This window comes from Jaculus jaculus, chromosome 22 (assembly GCF_020740685.1).
Source record: "Jaculus jaculus isolate mJacJac1 chromosome 22, mJacJac1.mat.Y.cur, whole genome shotgun sequence".
NCBI classification, from domain to species: Eukaryota; Metazoa; Chordata; class Mammalia; order Rodentia; family Dipodidae; genus Jaculus; species Jaculus jaculus.
In genome coordinates this window covers 8,885,693-8,911,042 of record NC_059123.1, presented here as the reverse complement: position 1 = coordinate 8,911,042, position 25,350 = coordinate 8,885,693, and the positions used below count along the sequence as shown (strand labels likewise).

The 25,350-nt window shown below is 44.2% G+C and overlaps 1 protein-coding gene across 1 annotated transcript; it reads left to right on the top strand.

Annotated features, from left to right (window-relative positions):
• Window positions 1–935: 935 nt before the first annotated feature.
• Window positions 936–15,780, top strand: Art4 (ADP-ribosyltransferase 4 (inactive) (Dombrock blood group)). The gene is made up of 3 exons (XM_045139606.1): window positions 936–1,097; window positions 3,389–4,085; window positions 15,665–15,780. The coding sequence occupies exons 1-3, from the start codon at window positions 936–938 to the stop codon at window positions 15,778–15,780; spliced, it is 975 nt and encodes a 324-aa protein (XP_044995541.1).
• The last annotated feature ends 9,570 nt before the right edge of the window (window positions 15,781–25,350 follow it).

Below are 25,350 nucleotides of genomic sequence, written 5' to 3'. Positions count from 1 at the left end.
GAATGTGCTGGCTAACTTTGCATGTGAGAGCTTGCTTTTGATTTATATTAGGTATCCTCAGTTTTAAAATCACCATTAGGGGACTGGAGAAATGCCTAACCCTAAGGACCAGAGTTCAATTCCCCAGTACCCATGTAAGCCAGCTGCAGAAAGTGGTGCAGGCATCTGGAATTCCTAGAGGCCCTAATGCACCCATGTTCTCTCTCTCCCTCTCTCTCTCTCTCTCTATCTCTCCAAAATAAACAAATAAGATTAAGATTTTTTAAAGATTTAAAATCACCATAGTATTCATCACAGAGTAAACACCTGACATTTTCAGAAGAGAAGTTTTTGAAGGGTCTCAACTCAACAGCCTCAATCTCTGGGTTGGAGAATCCCAAGTGCGTCGTGGAGAAGCAGCAAAGACATAAAAATAAAAGTAAAGTGTACTACTTTGTGGTGGGCTGTCTCACGCGGGCCTATCAGCAGCGCCAGACCCGCCAGCCAGAGACCCACCTTGTGATGGCATCTCCCAGCCACCCTGAACATGCCCATCGCATTACTCACAATGCATGCCTGGGGCTCCAGATAAAGGCCTTGGCCCCAAGCACAGACACAGCATACTTTTTTTCCGGCTTTTCTGGGAAAGTCAAGGCCAAATTGCAGAGCCTGACCCTGAACAGGCATTTCCCTGAATACTGACTAGATCTGGGATTTTTTATTTATTTATTTTTTTTATTTGAAACTTAACTCCGGGTGGCTTTGGAAATCCTTAAGTGGCACACGTACGTGGCTTATCTCACAGAGATTGCGACTTTACAGAGAACCAGGGTTGATCTCTGCCCGGGTGAAAGCGGTGGTCCTTGGTGCTCAGCTCACCTCTCTAACTGGCCTCGGGTCCGGGGTTCCCGCTGACCCTCGCCCAGAGAGGCCAAGGACCGGAGCACGCCTTCGCCATGAAGCTGTGCGGATCAAGAAGCGCTTCTAACCACAGCTGCCCATTGACCAGCCGATGCAAAGGGCAGCTTCTCCTGAGCCCTGCAGAAGGAAGGGGCAGGACCTGGCTCCTGCTGCTGCTGCCGCTCTGCGCCCTGCAGATACCCACCGGGAGCTCGGAGGTAGGAGCCCCTGAGAAGCTATTCTCTCCATGATCAATTCTCCAATAAGACCTGGTGACAACCTAAGTGAGCCAAACCTGAGGCCCTTGGGATCTGATTGAAAGCGTTGTAGCAAACAATGTTAGTAAAGCGTGCTGTGAGTGTATAATTTAAAAATATGTCGTTCTAGTTCTTAAATTTGCCCTTGTGGGAGACAGAGAGAGTTATTTTCCTGAGTCTCCATAAAAATTCAAATACTATTTCCAAAGAATCCTGTTTGGCTTTAAACTGGGTCTTACAGACAACTCTGGTTATAAGTATTCTAATTTAAAGACCTAAATATTGAAAAAAAGCCAGTGATAACAAATGATAAGGTTCACATTTGAGCTCTAGTAACAGACTAACAATGTTTATGAGTTAATTGTGACATTTGACAGAATATCATGCTGTTGATTTTTTTTTTTAACTTGGCTTACACAGATTCTGTAAGTTTATTTTAAAATTGACACTATTTGGTTAAAATCATTTGGCTAGTTTTAAAAGTTGGATCTCATTTATAAGCAAAACTAGATGAAATCTTGTCTTAAATTAACACAGTAAAATACCAAAGCCACTCTTGACGGCTCTGACATTGGTCTGTTTATGAGAAAAGCATCATTGCTCTGACCAAAACGAAATAACTGCTGGAACTTAGTTAATTCAAATAAGGCTCTATGATGGGACGGTGAGCCTTCATTCAAATCTCTAACTTTATTACAACGCACTCTAGATAACGGTAAATAAGGCTCCACTGGACAGGTTTTAAAAAGGAGTGTGTGGCCTGGAGAGGTGGCTTAGTGGTTAAGGCGCTTGCCTGCAAAGCCTAAGGTCCCATGTTCAACTCTCCGGGTCCCACGTAAGTCAGAAGCACCAAGTGACGCAAGCGCTAAGGGTCGCACATGCGCACGAGGTGCCACACGCATCTGGAAGTCGATTGCAGTGGCTGAAGGCGCTGTCTCTCACTCTCTCTTCATTCTTGCATTAAAAAAAAAAAAAAGCAGGGCTAGAGAAATGGCTCAGCAGTTAAGGCATTAGCCTGCAAAGCCAAAACACCCAGGTCCGATTCCCCAGTACACACATAAAACCAGATACACAAGGTGGTGCACACGCGTCTGGAGTTTGTATGCAATGGCTGGAGGCCCTGGAGCACCCATTCTCTCTCTCTCTCTCTCTCTCTCTCTTTCTCTCTCTCTCTCTCTCTCTTTCTCTCTCTCTCTCCCCCTCTCTTTCTCAAATAACTAAAGAAATAAAGAAATAAAACAAAAAACAAAGATGTGCACTCTGACAAGATTTCATCTAGGAAGGTGAATGTTTCAACCTTCACATTTGCTTTTTCAGGTAGGTGAGTATTTAAGATTTCACACCTGCTTTTTTTTTTTTTTTCTTTAAGTCTCATCAGCTATTTGCTTATTTATTTGAGAGAGAGAGAGAATGAGTATACCAGGGCCTCTAACCACTGCAAACAAACTCCAGACAAATGCACCACCTTGTGCATCTGGCTTACATGGGTACTGGGGAACCAAACCCTGGTTGTTAGGCTTTGCAGGCAAGTGCCTTAACTGCTGAGCCATCTCTCCAGACCCTCACATCTGCTTTTATTTTCTTTTTTTCCCCCAGAACCTCAGTAGGTAGGAGAGACTGTGATTTGCTGGAGCCCTCCTTAGACAATCATCACTATTCATTATTCAAGGGTTTCTCAACTACAGTTCAAAGATTTAATATAGGCTTTGGATTTTTCCCTGAGAGAAGTTCTCAGTTCTTGCACTGTAGCCCAAGCTGGCCGGGAACTCGTGGCATTATCCTGCCATAGCCTTCCACATCCTGGGGTCACGGGTGCAAGCCACTACACCCCATGTTCTCCATTGAGGTTTTAAGCATTCATAAGAAATATTTGTTGCAGCATCCATGAGAAAGTCTGAGGAAGAAGAAACTAGAAGAACAGAAATGTAATTAAGCTATATTATTTTTTTTCTTTCACATGTTCAATATGCAAAAACACTGTTATTTTAGGGATACAAAAAGGTGTACTTTTTTCCTGGGTTTTCTCAGCTTTTGGTAACATTTATGAAAGCAAATTCAGTCTCTAGGGTCACTGGAGTAAAGGAATAATGTGGGAATCATTACATGGAGTACGGTGTAATGGTTCTCAGTGAAACTCTCTTTAGCAAACACTGGTTTTTAGAAAACTTGGAGTTATACAACATAGCAAATCTGCTACCACAGTTCCCATGTGATTCGAACAATTAAATCTGAGATTTCTTTTTTTCTGACAGGGTGTGATTAAAGTCGACCTTGACTTGGCACCCCAGTCCTTTGATGACCAGTACCAAGGCTGTAGCAGACAGGTCATGGAGGAACTGAACCAAGGAGAATATTTCACCAAGGAGCTAGATGCCCATAAGAATTACTCCAGGGTGTGGCAAAGAGCCCACTTAACGTGGCTGAGCCAAGCAAAACCCCTCCCCAGGAACATGACCACTGCCCATGCTGTGGCCATCTTGGTCTACACCCTGAATCCCAACGTGCGCTCTGACTTCTCCAAGGCCATGGCCGGGGCTGCCAAGTCTCCGGAGCAGTACAAACAGTCGTTCCACTTCAAGTACCTGCACTTCTACCTCACCTCAGCCATCCAGCAGCTGAGAAAAGAGAACGACACGCTGTGTTACAAGGTGCATCACGGGATCGCGGGTGCCCACTTGGAAGCTGCAATAAGCACCACCATTCGATTTGGCCAGTTCCTGTCCACATCCCTCCTGAGAGAAGAGGTGCAGATGTCTGGGAACCAAACAGGACTCACCATTATAACTTGCCTGGGCGCACCTGTGTATGACTTCTCCCTCAAGAAAAATGTCCTGATCCCTCCCTACGAGCTATTTGAAGTTGTAAGGAAGAGCCACCACCCAACAGGACAGTGGCTGTACTTGCAGTCAGCTGGAAACCAGAGCACATACAACTGCCAGCTGCTGAAAGGTAAGCTTGGTCCACACTGGATCCACCAGCATCAGAATGACCACTAGCCTTTTATCAAAAAGCCTAAGCTGGGTGTGGTGGCACATGCCTTTAATCCCAGCACTTGGGAGGCAGAGGTAGAAGGATGGCTGTGAGTTTGAGGCCACCCTGAGACTACATAGTGAATCCCAGGTCAACCTGGGCTGCAGTGAGACCCTACATCAAAGAAACACAGAAAGAAAAACCAAAAAATAAGGCAGGCATGGCGACCCACTCAAATAAACAAACAAACAAGAGATATTAGAGATTTCATAATAGAAAAAAAAAAGATGTGAGGGCTGTAGAGATTGCTCAGTGGTTAAGGTACTTGCCTGCAAAGCCTAAGGACTCTGATTCAATTCCCCAGGACCCACGTAAAGCCAGATGCTCAAGGTAGCACATATGTCTGGAATTTGTTTGCAGTTGGCTAGAGGCCCTGGCATGCACATACTCTCTACCTGCTTCTCTCGTTCTCACTCTCTCTCTCTCTAATAAATAAATAAAATGTTTCAAAACTTAAGAAAAAAGACGTTTAATTCTCCCTTTAGAAAAGCGACTGGTTCCACTTTTTCTAAGGAGATAATTAAACATCTCTTAAGAGTATGCAGCAAAATGGATGGGAAACTGAGGGAGATGATGATAGAAATTATAATGCACGTTCTTCCACTGTCAGCCTCAAAAAAAATATTACAGGGCTAGACATGGTGGCACATGCCTTTAATCCCAGCACATGGGAGGCAGAGGTAGGAGGTTTGCAGTAAGTTCGAGGCCACCCTGAGACTACACAGTAAATTCCAGGTCAACATGATCTAAAGTGAGACCCTACCTCAAAAAACCATATATAGGGGCTGAAGAGATGGCTTAGCAGTCAAGGCATTTGCCTGCAAAGCCAAAGGATACAGGTTCGACTTTCCAGGACCCACATAAGCCAGATGCACAAGGGGCGCATGCAGCTGGAGTTCGTTTGCAGTGGCTGAAGGCCTAGTGTGCCCATTCCCTCCCTCCCTCTCTCCCTCTCTCCCTCTCTCCCTCTCTCTCTCTCTCTCTCTCTCTCTCTCTCGGACAAATGAATAAATAAAATATTTTTTAAAGCACACACACATTGTAGAACAAGGTTGGGAATGTAGTTCAGTGGTGAAGTATTTGCTTAGCATGCATATGGCCCTGAGTTCACTTCCCAAGCAAAGAAAGAAAGAAGGAAGGAACAGAGAGAGAAGGAGGGAGGGAAGAAAGAAGGAAGGAAGGAGAGAGAGAAGAGAGGGAGGTAAGAAGATAGGAAGAGAGCTGGAAAGAATGCTTAGTGGTGAGCTCCAGATCAGCCTGCAAAGCCTAAGGACCCGAGTTCAGTTCCCCAGTACTCAAGTAATGCAGATGTACAAGGTGGTGCACACGTCTAGATACAAGGTGGTGCATGCGTCTAGAGTTCGTTTGCAGTGGTTAGAGGCTCTGATATGCCCATTCTCTCCTTTACTATCTCCCAGTTTCTCTCTCTCTCTCAAATAAATAAATAAAATATTTGGAAAAAAAAAGAAGGTAGGAGGGAGGAAGGGAGAGAGGAAGAAAGGTACGGAAGGGAAGGAAGGGAGAGATGGAGGGAGGGGACAGTGAATAAAAAAGAGAGGGGAAATGAAAAAGAAGAGAGGGGAAGGAAAGGATACAGGGAGAAATAAAAAAGTTGGTTGTAGGGCTGCAGAGATGGCTTAATGGTTAAAGCGCTTGCCTATAAAGTCTATGGACCCAGGTTCTGTTCCCCAGTACCCACATAAGCTAGATACACAAGGTGGCACATGTGTCTGGAGTTTTTTGCAGTAGCTACAGGTCCTGGTGGACCCATTCCATTCCCCCCCCCCTCTCATTCATTAGTGAATAAATAAAATATTTTTAAGTTGATTGGTTCTTAGATACTCTGCATACACAACACAGACACATACACACAGTAACGATCTTTGTTTTCCAGTACTGAGACTTAACTCAGCCTTGAGTTACAGCTTTAGCTGGAATAGTAATACACACACACACACACACACATGGATAGATAGATAGATGATGGATGGATGGATGGATAGATAGATAGATAGATAGATAGATAGATAGATAGACAGACAGACAGACAGACAGACAGATCGATCCTGGCCATTTGGTTGGTCTTCAGTGAAATTTGAATTCATCCATCACACTAGGTCACAGATCCCCTTTTGCTCTGTAAGCGTCATGTGGGCAGGGCCTTGACTACCTAGTGTTTAAGAGCTAGGCAGGCGATCCAGGCAGCTGCAACCCAGACCCACTGTGTTGGGATTTATATGCAGTGTGATCCACTTACTAGCTCCCTGCTCATGGCCAAGTTGCTTAAACTCATCAAGCTTTGTCATCTACGTTATGAGCATCGCGGCAGCTCCGCGCAAGGCTTTTGTGATGAGTAAATGAAAAGAGCTGCTGGATTACTTCCCCCTTCGCACACAGCAAGTGGGAAAGAACTGCTCACTAACTCTAATCCTCTCACACCCAGGGAAGCTCCATCTGTTGTTGTGGAATGGCTGGAGGAATGATGCTGAACACATCAAGCATTCCTCTTCCATTCATCCTTCCAGATAAGAGTGGCCAGGTAACTCAATGTAATAAGACACTTCTGATACTTAAGACGGACAGAAGGAAAATGTGATAGTGGGTTCAACCTGTTGTAAAGAGGAAGGAGCTGGAGTCACAAACGGGGATCAGTTATGCAGCGTGGTCATTTATAATATAACTGTAACCAGCATTACCCAGTAATTCATCAAGAAGCTTCTACAGCCTTGGCAAGTGAGCTTTAAAATGGCAGAATACAAAGACCACTGCAGGGCTGGAGGGATGGCTTAGTGGTTAAGGTGCTTGCCTGTGAAGCCTAAGGACCCAGGTTTGATTCCCCAGAACCCATGTAAGCCAGATGCGCAAGGTAGGACATGAGTCTGGAATTAGTTTACAGTGACTAGAGGCCCTGGCATGCCTATTCTCTCTCTCTCTCTCCTTCTCTGTAAAATAAATAAATAAAATATAAAATTACCACTGCAAACCCAGGCGTGCTAGCCCACACCTTTATTCCTCCACTAGGAAGGCTGAGTTCAAAGCCAGCCTTCACTACAGGGTGGGTTCCAGCCTGGGCTACTATGAGACCCTGCCTCAAAACAAACAAACAAAAACCTCCTTACAAGGTGTTTATTCTGCAGAATCAGCCAGCAGGCAGGGGTCAGCCATTCATACAAAACGGGGACCCTAGAGAAGCAGGCAGGCTCCTTTTAAGCGTAACTAGGGGAATTCCAGGAGGGTTAGGTAATCTTCTAACGTGATTGGCTAGGCAAGCAGCAGTTACAGTTGTAGGTCTCTGATTGGTTGGGGCAAAAGCTTAAGAAAGGGACATGTGTGGACATGTCTGCAGGAGCCCACTCAGCCCCCATGGCACAAAATGGCGGCTATCATTCCCCCCCACCACCACACACACACACACACACACACACACACACACACACACACACACACACACGTCAGGGACTCTGTTGATTAACAAACAGCCCACCCTTTGTATGTAGTTTTTTCCTAGAAATCTTGTCTACCTCTCCGGGAAACTGAAACTTAGGCCTAGTTAGGGCGGCATCTTACTGAAGCCTGTCATGGCGTCAGTTTGGTCCTTTCAGGAGGACCGTCAGCACTCTCTTCCCAGACCTGATTTCTCTAGGGAGTGGCTCTTGTCCACTTCTCCCACTCATGGCAATTGGATTTCACAGGTGGGGTGCTGGACCACTTGCACCTACGTGTTCAGGAAACTCGAATCCTGTCCTAAGACAGTTGCATGATCTTCCCATTCTTTCTCCTCATCCCCACTGGTAAAAGCCAAAGTCCCTATGAGTGAAAGATTGTCTCATTTCTCTTTGAATTTGAAAGATGTAATGTAGGAAAAATAACATATAGACCTTTCAAAGGACCCAGCCAGGATCTACTGCCATTCCCCCAGTGAAGAAAAGGCATGTTTAAAACCAGCTTCCGAGCCAGGCATGGTGGCACACACCTTTAATCCCAGCACTCGGGAGGCAGAGGTAGGAGGATCATCGGGAGTTCGAGGCCACCCTGAAACTACATAGTGAATTCCAGGTCAGTCTGGACTACAATGAGACCCTACCTCCAAAAACCAAAAAAAAAAAAAAAAAAAAAAAAACCCAGCTTCCTTGTTCTCTCAATGTATGTCAGACTTGGTCTATGACTCACAACTCAAGATCAACACTTCACTTCCAGTGATCTGACCCCCTCCAAAGAGCTAAGAAGTCAAATAGGTAGCCTGAGCCATTCAAGGAAGCCAATCTGCAAACCAAACATTAAGTCATTCTAAACTGATATCTTTTCCCTCTAATTGTTCTATCACCCCCTCCTGAGACTGCACTGGTTACCACGGTAACATGCTTCCATGCTGGTTAGAAGACTCAAAATATGTTAAAAGAATGTTAGTTATATTTTCTCCCTCAAATTGTGCTTCTTCCAGCAAAATAATGTGTGCCAAAAATCGGCACACACAAATACGTACTGTTCTATATCACAGGAGTAACAAAGAAAGATCTGTTAAAACATTTCAAATTATCATAATTCTTAACATGCTTTGAGAAGAATATGGTCAATTGTTTGTTGCAGCCTAATTTTACATGTAAACTTCACCAGTTCATAGCAAAGATAACGTAGGCAAGTAGGCTTCAGTTTCTTTATGTGTAAAATGGGAGTTTTTACAAGATTCTGGGGAAGGGGAAAGAAAGGAAATGAATGTGGGTAAAAACTCTTAGAATGATATCTAACACCTTTAAGAACTCAAAACTTTCTAGCTACTGTTAACAGTTCTTTCCTGCTTCTGTGCTGCAGGTTTTTTGCTGTTGTTTTTTGTTTTGGCTTTGGTTTTTTGAGGTAGGGTCTCACTTTAGCTCAGGCTGACTTGGAATTCACTGTGTAGTCTCAGGGTGGCCTCCACCTCACTGCGATCCTCCTACCTCTGCCTCCTGAGTGCTGGAATTAAAGGTGTGTGCCACCACGCCCAGCTAAGTTGCATTTTGATTATCTAAAATAAGCGTCTCCTGTGTGGAGCATCATTGATGAAGTGGACAGTGTCAATCTCGGGTGAGCAGATGAAAGAACAGGTCACAACATGGTCGTGAATACTTGCCACCCCGCCTCTCAGGGAGGCTGAGACATGAGGACTGTTGAACGTTTCAAGTCAGTCTGGGCCACCCAGTGAGTTCCAGACCAGCCTGGGCTACAAAGGGAAACCCTATCTGAAGACCAGGTACTAGAATGAATTCAGAAGACCACATGCCATGAAAAATAAAAGTGAGGAGGCTTTGAAGTCCATAGCTGTGGGGCCTCATGAAAATGACTTAACCTGTGAGCTTGTCATTGTGTTTATAAACTGGCAACTGCTGCTTGTTTGTGGGAACGACGTGACAGACAGCACATTGTACTGGCTTATATTGACTGACATCAGGGTTCGGTGGGAACCTCCAGGAGGGGGTTCCTGGTTCTTGTGTCCCAGAACAAAGAATTGGACAGAGATACATGGATGGTAGCAAGCAAAGTGAGAAAATTTGTGGATTCAACCTTAACAGTGGCTATATGGATCTGGAATTCAGAGGGGTGTCCAAGACCAGGAGCATAAATTTGGACTCAGTGGGCTATGGGTAGTATTTAAAGCCTGGAGACTAGGTGTGCTCTGCACTCAAGCCTGCAAAGGTGTGCTATCCAATGACCAGCCCTCAGCACACTCAATAAAACAATGTCAGGATGAGAAGAGACAAGGAAAGAAGGCTGAAAGGAGCTGGCCAAAGAGAAATAGAAAGTGTAAAGGAAGTACTGGGGGATGGGAGGATGATCAAATATAGTCAGTACAGTGCCCCAAGATCAAAGGGAAGAGTTAGTATTGGGAGATGATCAAGCGTAATCAATACAGTGCCCAGGGTCAAAGTCAAGAGTTAGCATTGGGGGATGGTCAAGTATAATCAGTAAGTGCCCCAGGGTCAAAGTGAAGAATTAGTATTGGGGCATGATCAAGTAAAGTCAATACAGTGTCCCAAGATCAAAGTGAAGAGTTAGTATTGGGAGATGATCAAGCATAATCAATACAGTGCCCAGGGTCAAAGTGAAGAATTAGTATTGGGGAATAATCGAGTAAAGTCAATACAGTGTCCCCAAGATCAAAGTGAAGAGTAAGTATTGGGGGATTTTTAAGTATAATCGATACGGTGTCCTGGGTCAAAGTGCAGAGTTTGTATTGGGAGACAATCAAGTATTATTAATGGTGTTGATGCTTGAGGACAAGGAGAACTGAGAATTTAAGTCTGAGTTCAACATGATCCCCTTGAAAACCACTAGCTCTGCCACTTACTGTGTGATCTCACAGGTATGGTTGCTTTCTTCAACTACAAAATAAAGAAAATAGCTTCAAGTTCACAAGAATCTTTAAAAATTACCCTTGTGTCCACATTCCCTGAGGAAACATGGACACACACCTGTTCATCCCAGATAAATCTGAGACAGACCAAATAAATGGTTCCACCCTGGCCTGGCTCAGTAGGCTCACTGGTATTCCTTATGGGAATATGGGTGAAGGGGACTTGCCAGAGCATGGATAATACATGGACAGCTTGCACAAAGGGAAAGTTCACCCCAGCAGGGTTGATGCTCCCATAAAGCCATATATACTGCTTTTATAACCTGGGGAGGAGCCTTGTAAATTTGGGAAACTTCCCAAGACTTGGAAGTTGTTTACTTCCTGAATCTCCTTCCAGGATGAAATATTACAGTTTAAAGAAACTGCTATATATCAAGTACATTTGATAAGTTATTTTATTGATTTACTTATTTATTCACTTATTTATTTGAGGGGGACAGAATGAGAAAATGGGTGCACCAGGGCCTTCAGTCACTGCAAATGAACTCCAGACACATGTGCCACCTTGTGCATCTGGCTTATGTGGGTTCTAGGGAATTGAACTTGGGTCCTTAGGTTTTGCAGGCAAGCAACTTAACCACTAGGAAATCTCTCCAGTTTGTCAATTGTGGGTCCCTGGTTCCTCAGGGGGCTGATGCCCACCAGCTCCCTGGAGGTATCCAGGCAACTGCGGAGCAGGAGCATGATGGGAAGAAACACCTGGGAGACAGCTTCAGAGAACAGCTCATTTGTTTGTCAGGGGACTGAGTTTTTAATGAGCAGTTGAGAGAGAGAGAGAGAGAGAGCGTGTGGGAAGAGGGTTCTAAGGGGAGTTCAGAGTTTGCTTGCCGATGCCTACTTGGCACACAGGGACGTTCATAGTGGTGGGGGAGGTATAGGGTTAGGGTTACAGGGGCTGGGCTGTGTGAAGGCTGCTGGCTGATACCATATAAGGAGTTTCCTAGGCAACTGGCCAAAGGTCACAGGGCTATGAGCAAGCCCAAGTTTTATCAGGCTGTCCAGGCACCCCAGGCTGGGGGGTGAGGGGAGTGGCCCTATTTCCTGCTGATCTCAGGGCCCAAGATTTGTCCCAGGCTCCAGGCTCACTGCAATCCCCGGAGCGGGGATGGGGAAGAGCCTTCCTGCCAGTCCAGGACCCAAGATTTTTCCAGTGGCTCAGGCTGCTGGGACCTCTCCATAGCCTGGGGGCCCTAGTCATGTGTGACAGCTTACCCTCGCCTTAACCCGGGCCCTGCCTGTGCCAGCCAACTACATTTTTGAGTGTATATAATACTCTATCTGGTGCATATAAGTTTTATGTAAATGTTAATTAGAGAAGAGTTTGAAGGTAGAAACAGCAGAAGTAGAATAATAGAATCCTCAAATTCTTGAGATACACATGTTACAGGTGAGAAAATTGAGACTCAGTGAAATTACTAGAAAGGGCAAGGTCTCGTCACCTGGTCTATGTCAAAAAGGACTTCAACACCAAAGCTCACCACCCCTCAAACCTATTAATCTGTTATTCTGAGGCACTGTCAAGTAATACCAGCTTTAATGTTCATTACTAAATCTTGCCCCATAGAAAATGGAAACCGGGCATGGTGGCTCACACTGTTAGACCCAGCACTCACACAGTGAATTCCAGGTCAGCCTGGACTTGAGTTAGACCCTACCATCCAAATAATATAATAATATAAAATGGGAAAAAAGTGAATTTAGGGGCTGGAGAGATGGCTCAGAGGTTAAGGCACTAGCCTGAAAAGTCTAATGACCAGGGTTCAATTCTTCGATATCCAGGTAAGGCCAGATGTGTAAGGTGACAATGCATCTGGAGTTTATTTGTAGAGGCTAGAAGCCCTGGCACACCCATTCTCTCTCTCTCTCTCTCTGACTGGAAATAAATAAATATTTTTAAAGTGATTTTAGGGAGCTGGACAGATGGCACAGAGGTATTTGCCTGCAAAGCCTAATGGCCCTACACTTCAATTCTCCAGTACCCACATAAAACCAGATGGACAAAGTGGCACATGCATCTGGAGTTTGTTTGCATACCCATTATTTATATATCTGTCTGTCTATCTAATCTATCTATCTCTGCTTGCAAATTAAAAATTAAAAATAGAAAATAAATAGCCCATAGGTTTGTTGAAAGAATTAATCAAGTTACTATACATCAAAGACTCAAAACCAATCCTAGCACAGAATAAAATATTCACATTAGGGATGGAGAAATGGCTTAGTGGTTAAGGCATTTGCCTGCAAAGTCAAAGGACCCAGGTTCGATTCCCCAGGACCCGTGTAAGGCAGATGCACAAGATGGTGCATGCATCTAGACTTGTTTGCAGGGCTGAAAGCTCTGGTGTGCCCATTATCTCTCTCTCTCTCTCTCTCTCTCACTCTCACACACACACACACACACACACACACAATGAAATAAAATAAAATAAAAGCTAGGGATGGAGGGATAGCTTAGCAGTTAAGGCATTTTCCTGCAAAGCTAAAGGACCCAGGTTCGATTTCCCAGGACCCACATTAGCCAGATGCACAAGGGGCTCATGTGTCTGGAGTTCATTTGCAGTGGTGGAGGCCCTGGTGCGCCTATTCTCAATCTCTCTCTCTCTCTCCCTCTCTCTCTCTCTCTCTCTCTCTCACACACACACACACACACACACACACACACATAAATAAAATAAAAATTAGGCGTGGAAGGATGGCTTAGCAGTTAAGGTGTTTGTCTGCAAAGCCAAAGGACCCAGGTTTGATTCCCCATGATCCATGTTAGCCAGATGCACAAGGGGCTCATGAGGCTGGAGTTCATTTGCAGTGGCTGGAGACCCTGGCGTGCGCATTCTCAATCCCTCCCTCTCTCTCTCTCTCTCTCTCTCTCTCTCTCTCTCTCTCTCTGTTAAATAAATAAATAAAAATACAATGAGATGAAGTGAAAAAAAGAACTACATGCCTGTCTTATAGAGCTGTGGTAGACAACAGAGTTGGAGCCGTAGCACAGCTAACAGAAGAAGCGTAAAGATGGGCATTTCTGTAAGAAAATTCACCTTAGCTCGCATTCCTGTGGGGAAGCTGCTGGTCACTAAGACGGGGATGATGGCCACGGAGCTTGCGCTGCTGCTGATGGGTATGGCGGGGTCACCCTGAGCCCAGCTCAACCTCTGCACGCCTGTTTTGCCATTTGCCAGATAAACAAGTGAAAGTCTATGAGTTAGAAAAGTCCAGCACGATACTCTGTGAGGTACGTTTCTCATGGCTGTGACAAAATGCCTTTGAGGGAGGAACGGCTCGTTTGGCTTACAGTCTGAGAGGACGTGTCCATCACGGCGGGAACAGGCAGTGGCAGAAATGCGCGGCAGCAATCATATTGCTTCTGCATCTGGAAGCAATGTGCCTCAGGAAACCTCAGAGCCAACCTCCAGCCCCCCATTGCCTCCAACAAGAGCCTATCTCCTAAAGGTTCCAACAGCCTTCTTAGGCAGCACCACCAGCCAGAGACCACATGGTCACACACAAGAGCCTGTGCTTCAAGGACATTTCATGATCAATCCACAATAGAAATACTTTAAATATGTTTATTTATTTCAGAGGGAGAAAGAGGCAGAGAGAAAGAGAATGGGCACTCCAGGACCTCCAGCTACTGTAAACAAACTCCAGACCCATGCGCCACCTTGTGCAACTGGCTCATGTGCATCCTGAGAAATCAAACCTGGGTCCCTTAGCTTTGCAGGCAAATTCTTTAACCCACTATTTCAAGCACTAAGCCATCACTGCAAGCCTGAAACACTTTTTAAAAGTAGCTAATGGATGCAGAAGAAGAGCCAGGTGTGGTGGCGCACACCTTTAATTTCAGCACTAAGGAGGCAGAGGTAGGAGGATCACTGTGAGTTCGAGGCCACCCTGAGACTACATAGTGAATTCCAGGTCAGCCTGAGCTAGAGTGAGACCCTACCTCGAAAGAACACAAAACAAAACAAAGAAAGAAGAAAGAATGTAAAAGCCAAGGAGAAGTTGTCTTGATATTCAAGACCTTTCAATGGCTGAAACTACCTACACAAGACCTGCTTAATAGGAGAGGGAAATGAAGAGATCAAAATAGAGGAGAGACTAGCTAGAAAGAAGGAATCCAGAATTCAGTGAGGGGGGTATTTGAGAGGGGGAAAAGAGAAAGTAGTGGGAGGGGACTATGATAATGGTATATTGCTTATATTTATGGAGCTGTCAATAAAATAGTTTGTTTAGGGCTGGAGAGATGGCTTAGTGGTTAAGCGCTTGCCTGTGAAGCCTAAGGACCCTGGTTCGAGGCTCGATTCCCCAGGACCCACATTAGCCAGGTGCACAAGGGGGCGCACACATCTGGAGTTCGTTTGCAGTGGCTGGAAGCCCTGGCGCATCCATTCTCTCTCTCCCTCCCTCCCTACCTCTCTCTCTTTCTCTCTCTCTCTGCCTCTTTCTCTCTCTGTCTGTCGCTCTCAAATAAATAACTAAAAATAAATATTTAAAATAGTTTGTTTATGGAGCTAACAAGGGCTAGGGAGATGCCTCTGTGACGTGAGGTTGAATCCCCACCACATAAAAGCCAGACACAGGGGCACACCTATAATGCCAGCATTGAGGAGGCACAGACAAGAGAACACCTGGGCCTTTATGGCTATCCAGACTGATGAATATCGGGTATCAAGATATAGAATGGGCCGGGCGTGGTGGCGCACGTCTTTAATCCCAGCACTCGGGAGGCAGAGGTAGGAGGATCACCATGAGTTCGAGGCCACCCTGAGATTACATAGTGAATTCTAGGTCAGCCTGGGCCAGAGTGAGACCCTACATCAAAAAGCAAAAAAAAAAAAAAAAAAAAAGGGGTGACATAAAATGGTAAACAATTAAAGAAGATACCTAGTGTCAACACCTCTGGCCTCCACAAGCATATGCACCCCCCAACATACACACACCCCAACACATGCATTACACCACGCACCTGTAAAAAAAAAAAAAAAAAAGTAGTTAACTTCAAATGTTTCCGTTAGAATGTTTCTGTGCTGTTATTGGATCAAACTGGAAATCAGATGGTCTTACTTAATCTGTGCTACCTAAAACATCTCTGATACCTGCTTGCTTTTGACAGCCTCCAGCAGGAAGTGGACCCCTGTCCCCGTGGTTACTGCCTCCCTCTCCTTCCTGGCCAGCGTGGTTGTCGCCTCCAAAAGCACAGTACAGAGGAATTCGGTGGCTCCTGTGTAACAAAGTCAGCCCTTCACTGCCTCTTGTCACCAGAATCAGAAGTTCATGCTGCTTGGTGGCTCTACAAAAGAGCGTGAGACAGAGGCGGAGGAAGCAAATGCTTTTATTCAAAGCCAGCCCTTGACTAAATCAAGTCCTGCTCCCATTGTCTTGGGGGTGGATAGAGAAGTTGCATTTCTCCCTGCTATCATCAGGCAATTAACAAAGAGCAACATGGGCTGGAGAGATGGCTTAGCGGTTAAGCGCTTGCCTGTGAAGCCTAAGGACCCCGGTTCGAGGCTCGGTTCCCCAGGTCCCACGTTAGCCAGATGCACAAGGGGGCGCACGCGTCTGGAGTTCGTTTGCAGAGGCTGGAAGCCCTGGCGCGCCCATTCTCTCTCTCTCCCTCTATCTGTCTTTCTCTCTGTGTCTGTCACTCTCAAATAAATAAATTTTAAAAAAACAAAAAGAATGCAAAGAGCAACATAGAGGCGAAGGGGTTTATTTCAGCTTACAGTTTGAGGGTGCAGTCCATGGTGGAGGGAAGGCACTGGTAGCAGGAACATCGGTGGCCAGAAAGTGGACCCACAGTGGACAGGAAGTGGGGACAGGCTATCAACCCTCAAGGCCCTCCAGCAATGATTCACATTCTCAACGAGGCTCTGCCTCCTAAAGTTTCCCACAACCTTCCAAATGTCACCAGCTGCTGGGAATCAAGTGTTCAGGCACATGCGTCCATGGGGGACATGCACATTCAGCCCCAGCAGGCATTCTGCAGGAGGACACGGAGGAGGCAGGAAGTGTCTGGCTCTTGTTGCCTCTGCTCTCCTGCAGCTCATTAACCTGAACTGGAGGAAGCAATGCATGGCTTCTGCTTTTGCTAGCCTCTTTACCACTCAATCTTATCCAGTCAGGGCACCCGATTCCTCTTGGGGAATCACCCCTGGCCAGTGTAACCTGAACTGGAGGAAGCAATGCATGGCTTCTGCTTTTGCTAGCCTCTTTACCACTCAATCTTATCCAGTCAGGGCACCCGATTCCCCTTGGGGAATCACCCCTGGCCAGTGATCTTGTCACCACTTTTTTGATGCTATACAAGTTTCTTGGAGTCCAGTACGCCGACTTTCATAAGCGTCACTAAAAATCCCTGCTATGTATCATCCTGGACTAAGGGAAGACAATGAATGAGGTGGTTCAATCCACTTGCCTAGGAGGTGGAGTGATGCGGGTCTGAGCCAATCAGTCTACTGCTGTCTACCGGATACAGAGATCCTGGGGTGGAACAGAAAGAGGCCCAGTAATAGCTTCTGGGGTACAATCATGGTATGCAGCCAAAATTAGTTTTAGGAGCAGGGTGGAAACCCCTTTTTGTCAGTGGAGACTTAGACATTTGAATATGCTCAGAGTTCCTGGCAGCCTGCTGTTCTACCAGGAGAGAGGAATCGGGCTCTCTGAGACACTAACACAAGGAAGGAAGATGTGAGCAATGAAAAGAGATGGGCTGGAGGAATGGATGGCTTAGCGGTTAAGGCATGTGCCTGTGGAGCCTAAGGAACCAGGTTCAATTCCCCAGAATCCACATAAGCCAGAAACACAAGGTGGCACAGGCATCTGGAGTTCATTTGCAGTGGCTGGAGACCCTGGCACACCTATTCTCTCCCCCCACCCCTCTCTCTCTCCTCTCTCTCATAAATAAATAAAAAATGGGGGGAAAAAGAAAAGAGACAGAGGGAGGGGACCTGAGGGGAATGTATGAATAAGCTTCCACGTCCAATTGCACCTGAAGCTGAAGGCATTAACATCACTCATCACAGAAATCAATAAAACTATGCTTTTGTCTTGTGATAACTTCAGTTACATTTTCTGTATCAAGCAAGTGAAGTTTGATGAATATAGATTAAGTAATCTTAAGCTATAGCAAATCAAAGAAGAATGAGATGAAAAGCAAATAAATTCTTCATGAAATGAAAAGGCTTGGAGCTGTGGAGACCTAAATCAAGGGGTGATTTTTCTTAAGAGTTTTTTTTAAGATCGATTCAATGTATTCTCAAATGGGAAGCATGGAAATGAGAAATAAAGGGGGAAATTAATGGAAGATGTTAGTGACATCAGGCACTGCTTGAAACAGGCTATAAAGAATGTTTCTAAACTGGGCGTGGTGGCCCACACCTTTAATCCCAGCACTCGGGAGGCAGAGGTAGGAGGACTGCCATGAGTTTGAGGCCACCCTGGGACTATATAGTGAATTCCAGGTTAGCCTGAGCTAGTGTGAGTCCCTACCTCAGAAAACAAAACAAAACAACAGCAACAAAGAAAAGTATGTTTCTAGAATATTACAAAAATCTAAACACATGTTAAGTTGTAGAGGACTAGATGAAAATTTTTATTATAAGTTTTTATAGGAAAATTACACATGTTAGGAAACAGAATGTACACCAATGTAAAGGAAAGAATGAAGGAAAAAACAAACGATCAGGGCTAGGAAGGTGACTCTGGTTAAAGGCACTTAGGTGCAAAGCTGTGGCCCTGGTTTGATTCTCCAGTACCATGTAAGGCTAGATGCCAAAAAAAAAAAAAGTGGTGTGTACATCTGGCATTTGTTTGTAGTAACAAGAGGCCATTCCACACCCATCCACCCTCTCTCTTTCTGCTTACAAAGATATTTTTAAATAAATTTAAATAAGAAGACAATTAATAAAAATCGATTGCAGCTTCCAGTGCTGGTTCTGAGTGGAAATACAGAGTCAATGTACTGAAATTCATTCTTCTTTCAGAAACTCTAAGCTGTTAGAAATTGTCCAAATCTAGTTTTCCCTCCACACAGGACATTCTGAAGGCCTGATTGTCTAGAGAAAGGGCTCCTTATTTGCAGAAACAATGGTTAGTACAATGATAGCCTTGGTTTGGGGTGGTCACCACTTTTTTGATGCTATACGAATTTCTTGGAGTCCAGTACGCTGACTTTCATTAACGTCACTAAATATCCCTGCTATGTATCATCCTGGACTAAGGGAAGACAATGAATGAGTGGCTTCTCCTAGGTGTCACAGGAAATAGAAGCTTCAAGGGAAAACTAGAGATTAGACACTCACAATGCATGAGCGCCAATGGCTTTATGGAGGGAAAGGGGCTTTCCTAAGTGTCTTCCCAAGTCAAGCACATCTCAGAATCTTATATCTGCAGGTGTTAGAGTTTTTCCTTTGGGAAAAGTTAGAGTGCTTCCATTTTTCAATTCCTGGGATCTCTTTATCATAATAACTTAGTAGGTATCTGGAGAGATGCCTTAGTGGTTAAGGTGCTTGTGTGCGAAGCCTAAGGACCCATCTTCAACTCTCCAGGTCCCATGTAAGCCAGACACACAAGCTGATGCAAACATGCAAGATTGCACATGCATACAAGGCAGTGTGCGCAAGTAAACCTAAAAAAAATTTCAGGGCCGGAAAGACGGCTTAGCAGCTAAGGTACTTGCCTGCAAAGCCAAAGGACCCAGGTTCAATTCTCCAGGAGCCACCTAAGCCAGATAGACCATGTGACACATACATCTGGAGTTCATTTGCAGTGACTGAAGGCCCATTCTCTCTATCTTCCTTTTTCTCTGTCTCTCATATTAATAAATAAAATATATTGTGGCTGAAAAAAAAATAATTTCAAAATGGATAAATAGATATAAAGAAACATAAATAGACTTTATAAATAACAATTTTGGAGGACTTATATTACTAGTATTAAATATGACTAATATCAAGATATGCTACAAAACTGTAGTAATCAAGCAGTGTGGTGTTACTAATGTGTAGATCAGCATGACAGAATGGAAAGTCCAGAAATAGAACCATACGATTCATTATGCCCAGCAAGAGCGCTCTGGATACTTAGGCTTATGTTTTCACCCTTGACCGGAGAAGCTTTCCTTCACAGCTGGCAGGGACTAATGTGGAAACTCAAATTCATCAATGAAACAGCTCTACCGCACCACCAAGCAGAGCACTGGGAAGAGGCATCAACACTGTAAGAGCCCCAGGCTGGGCAGCAGGGCTTTGAAATGTTGGATTCCAGACACGAGATGGCCGTTGTATTCATGACCTCAAGGCAGCTGCTGTTGCCTGCACAAAGTTTGGCCTATTAACATGTCATGGATGACGAAGGAAGGCAAAAGGAAAGGAAAAAATAAAGAGAGAGAGAGAGAGAGAGAGAAAGGAAGGAAGGGACAGAGGGAGGGGAAAAGGGAGGGAGGAATGAAGGAAGGAAGGGAAGGGAAGAAGTGTTGTAGAAATTCTCTGGAAAGATCACTCCAAAGCCAGAATGAGTGAAAGTAGAGTTTATTACCCTGGGGCCCAAAGAGCATGAGGTAACCCTCCAAAGAAGCTGTGGCTCAAAGCACAGATTTTTTTTTATTTTATAGTTTCCATAGCCAAGGGAACAAACAAGATGTGACAATTTGTATGGCAATCACTTCTGTAGTCAGGCCACCCTAATAATGAACTTCATTTTACATTGTTTTAGTCTAAACTGTCATTTCTTTTTAATCATCCCTTTGGGGCCTTTCTGGACAATTTCTTTTTTGGGAATTTTCTATCTGCTGACAAAGGTAAGTTTCAGCTCCTCCGCAAGTCTTAGAGTAACTCAGTGAATCAAAATAACTTTTAGCTTCTTTTTTTACCATGGAAGGAAGAAAGAAAGGAGGGAAGAAAAGGAGGGAGGGAGGGAGGGAATGAGGGAAGGAAGGAAGAAAGAAAAGGAGGGAAGGAAGGGAGGGAGGGAAGAAGGAAGGAAGGAAGAAAGGATGTAAGGAAAGAAGGACAGAAGAGACAGAAGGAGGAAAGGAGGAAGGAAGGGAGGGAGGGAGGGAGGAAAAGATCAAAATAGAAGGACTATTTTGAGGGAAGAAGGGGTCAGGGAAAGGGGTACAGGGGAAGGAAGACAAAATAATTATATACGATATATAAAAATTTGTAAATAAAAAAGCAAGTAGGCTGGGGAGATGGCCCACCAGTTAAAGGGACTTACTTGCAAATCTTGCCAGCCTAGGTATAGTTCCCCACTGCCCATGTAAAGCCAGATGGGTGTACAAAGGGACCCATGCTTCTGGAGTTTATTTTCAGTGGCAAGAGGTCTAGTATATCCATAGCTTCTCTCTCTCATTCTGTCTCTTTCTTTCTCTTTCCCTCTCTCTTGCATAATAAAAAATATTAACAAAGAAAGCAATAAATCCACAAATTTGAACCGTGGATTTTTAACAAAGACACAGGGGTAATTCAGTAAAGTTCAGAGTTTTTCCAGTAAATGCAGCTGGCAAAACAGAACATGCATATGCATAAATAGGAACCTTAACCCAGACCTCATGTTGTACAGAAACTCTAACTTAAAGTGGAATACTGATATGAATAGAAAATATAAAACCCATAGAAGGAAGTTCACTGAAAAATCTTGTAACCTTCACTTAGCCAATTAGTTGTTTAATGACATCATGAACACATCCATTAAAAATGCTGAGTTATGGGTTGGAGAGACGGCTTAGCGGTTAAGCACTTGCCTGTGAAGCCTAAGGACCCCAGTTCGAGGCTCGGTTCCCCAGGACCCACATTAGCCAGATGCACAAGGGGGCGCACGCATCTGGAGTTCGTTTGCAGTGGCTGGAAGCCCTGGCGCGCCCATTCCCTTTCTATCTGTCTCTTTCTTTCCCTCTCTCTCTGTCACTCTCAAATAAAGAAATAAAAATGACAAAAAATATTTTTTAAAAAATGCTGAGTTAGCGGGCTGGGATGGTGACTCAGCAGTTACAGGCACTTGCTTGCAAAGCCTACAAACCCAAGGTTCAATTCCCAAGCCAGACCCAAAGAGTTGTAAGTGTCTGGTGCTCATTTGCAGTGGCAAGAGGTTCTGGTGGCCCACCCATACACACACGTTCAAATTAATCAACTAATTGGTTTTTAAAAAATTATGCATTACCAAATTAAAAACCTGTTGCTGTGTAAAGATGATCTGGAGACAGAATAAAAAAAAAACCAAAAAACAAAATACAGGGCTGGAGAGATGGCTTAGCAGGTAAGGCCCTTGCTTGAGAAGCCTAAGGACCCAGGTTCAATACCTCAGGGCCCACATAAGCCAGATGCACAAGATGGTGCATGTGTCTAGAGTTCATTTATAGTGGCTAAAGGTCATGTCATGCCCATTCTCTCTCTCTCTCTCTCAAATAAATTTAAAAGATTAAGAGTATATTTTTTTAAAAAAAAAAACCCAAAACTGGAAGAAAACATTTGCAAATAATATTTCTGAGGGAAAAAAATTACATCCTAGGATACTTGCAATTGGGACAGCCATTTAGCTGTGATGGTGGCAGTGTTAACTCACACAGATGACAAAACTGTGTGGAATATGATACATACACAAACGAATGCAAATTAACTAGAGAGAGGAGATTAGACTGGTGGATTACATCAAAGTTAATATTCTGGTTGTGACACCAGGAGAATCTGGAGAAAGTGAACACAGAATCTCTCTGTAATAGTTCCTTCAATTATATGTGAAAGGTTGATTTGGATGTCACATGTTTTCTCTCATATGTGGATCCCAGCTACAGATTACTGGACTTCTGTGTGAGTAGGAAGAAAACTCAGTAGCAAAGGCCAGTGAGCTAGAAAAGGTATATAAATGGAAGAGAGAGGAAGGGAGGGGGTACTTAATAGGATGGTATTGTATATATGTAAATAGAAGAATAGATTAATGGGTGTGAAAGGGCCCAAGTAAGGTCAGGGGAAGAGATTGAGTAAAGGAAAGGTGGAGGGAGGGCTAATCAAAATCTAAGAGGATATAAATAAATCGTATGGAAACCTACTTTTTTTGGACAATGGAACACTCAGGAGCCATAGATTGTTGCTAGAAAATTTTCAGTGCCATGGATGGGATACCTTCTAGTGAGTTGTTGGCCAGGGAGGTCTCTGATGCCCCCAAAACATTATAGGCCATTGATGAGGCCCTTGGTTTCCCACGAGGAATAGATGGTAAGACCCTATTGCTGAAGACTGCACATACTTGGGCTGCAAGATCACTGAGATATCCTGCTGGAACTCTTCCATGTAGACCAGCTGACAGAAAGCAGGAAAAAGCCATTCTGCATGCAATTCAATTGGAGTGAGAGAAATCACCAGTGAAGATACTCAATAGTGGACACTGAAAGTCTTATATTCAGCCAGCCAGGCCAAATGAGCCAAGAGTGCAATAGTGGCATATCTGTCATGGTGGAAACCAATTGCCCTCTAATTAGACTGGAGGCCTGCTCCATGGGAGGGAATACATCCCTGATACTGAAAACTTAAAACAGGGGTAGTCTTGAGCCCTAGGGGTATAATATCTGCTGCTGTCTGGCTAAATGTATATACTATACTTATCAAACTGCCCAGTAAGCACTTCTCTTAATGTTCATACCCTTATATTAATGCTACTCTCACTTTGGCAGAGAATCTTCTCTTTTCAGATGGCAGTGACTTTGGGACGACTCAGAAGGTATCATAGAGCTGGAAAGAAGTGACTGGAGTACTGAGTAACATCTTGATCACACCTTCCAAGGCTCAGGGTCTAATGCAGAAGAGGTGGGTGAAAGAATGTAAGAGCCAAAGGAAGGGTAGGACTCCTTACAACGTGCTCCTCCAGACACAAAAATGGCCTGGATATCCATGACCTCACATGCCTGACACTACCTACACAAGACCCTCATAAGAGGAGGTAAAAGATCATGACATCAAAATAAAAGAGAGATTGATTGAGAGGGGGAGGGGATATGATGGAGAATGGAGTTTCAAAAAGGAAAGTCGGGGAAGGAGGGCATTACCATGGGATATTGTTTATAATCATGGAAGTTGTTAATAAAAAACAAATGGAAAAGAAAAAAAAAGGTTGGTTTGGAAAAGTTGAGTATGAGCTGAGGAGATGGCTTAATTGGTAAAGTGTTTGCCATGTGAGCAAGAGAAACTGAGTTCAATCCTCAGATGACAGTTTAAAAAGCCGGGTGTTGTAGCGCTCAGGAGGATCAAGTTCAAGCCCAGCCCAGGCCACATAGTGAGCTCAAAGGCCAGCCTTGGTAAAGGAGACGGTGCCTTCAAATTAATAATAACAGCAAGGACTGGTGGCGCACGCCTTTAATCCCAGCACTTGGGAGGCAGAGGTAGGAGGATCGCTGTGAGTTCGAGGCCACCCTGAGACTACATAGTGAATTCCAGGTCAGCCTGAACCAGAGCCAAACGCTACCTTGAAAAACCAAAATTAATAATAATGATAACAACAGCTGGGCGTGATGGCTTGCGCCTTTCATCCAAGCACTGAGGAGGCAGAGGTAGGAGGATGGCTGTGAGTTTGAGACCAGCCTGGAAGTACATAGTGAATTCCAGGTCAGTTTGAGGAAGAGTGAGACCCTACCTCGAAAAACAAACAAATGATAATAATGACAGAATAGCTACCATTTGGTAACTTTTGCCCACCTATCAGGTACTATGCTAGCTGAGTTAGATGCATTCTTATGCAATCCACAGGATAGGAATGAGACACACACCCATTAGGACAAAGGGAAAACTGGGAAAGGTGAAGTTACCTTCCTGAGATCACGTCACTAGCAAGTAGCACACAAAACCTAGATCACTTGAATACAAAGCCACTAAGCCAAGCTCAGTGACTGGCCTGTGTCTGGACCATCTTTGCAGGAGAGAAATCAATGCAGATTAGGACAGATCCAGAAGAGCAAGCACAAAAAGACTGACCTCAGCACTCAGGAAAGGAACTGTTTGCTTTTAAGGTGTGGATGTTATCAAGACAAGACGAGCTAGGGAGAAAGACCAGAACTTCTAGCCTGAATGAAAACCTATTTTTTGAGCCTGGGGTTCGATTTCCTAGTACCCATGTAAAGCCAGATGCACAAAGTGGTACATGCATCTGGAGTTGGTTTGCAGTGGCCAGTGGGTTTGGCAGGCCTATACTCAGTCTTTCTGTAATGCCTCTTTCTCTGTCTCTCTCAAAAACAAATTTTAACATATCTATTTTTTAATCACCCATATTTAACTTTATCTGGATTTATATTCCTTGGAATTCTAAACAAAACAAACAGCAACAGACCAAACTCCAAATGTAGCAAATGCTTAGGAGTGGGAAGGGAGGGAATTACCATGGGATATATTTTATAATCATGGAAAATGTTAATAAAAATAAAAAAAGAAAAATAAATAAAAATTAATTAAAATTAAAAAAAAGAAAAAAATCAAAAAAAATGTAGCAAATGCTAAAGAAAAAAAAAAAACATTGGAAGTACTGACAAGCTGTAACCAAAGTCAACTTCTCTACTGAATTGGTTAGTTTGGTTCTGTTAATACCTCGCAACAACAGAAAACCCATGTAAGGACAGAAAACTTAAGGCTAGTTTTATCATTTTATTAGTCTTTCAAATTATATTGCTTACTATACACTGGGCTTGTACGTCTATAGGAAAGTGATGAATTCTGAGGACTAAGCCATGCCGATGTGCCTACAAAATCAGACAGGCAGGGGGACCCAGCAGAGACCAGCAAAGCCCGTAAGTCATCACATTCCACCAGAAGCTTCGAGATG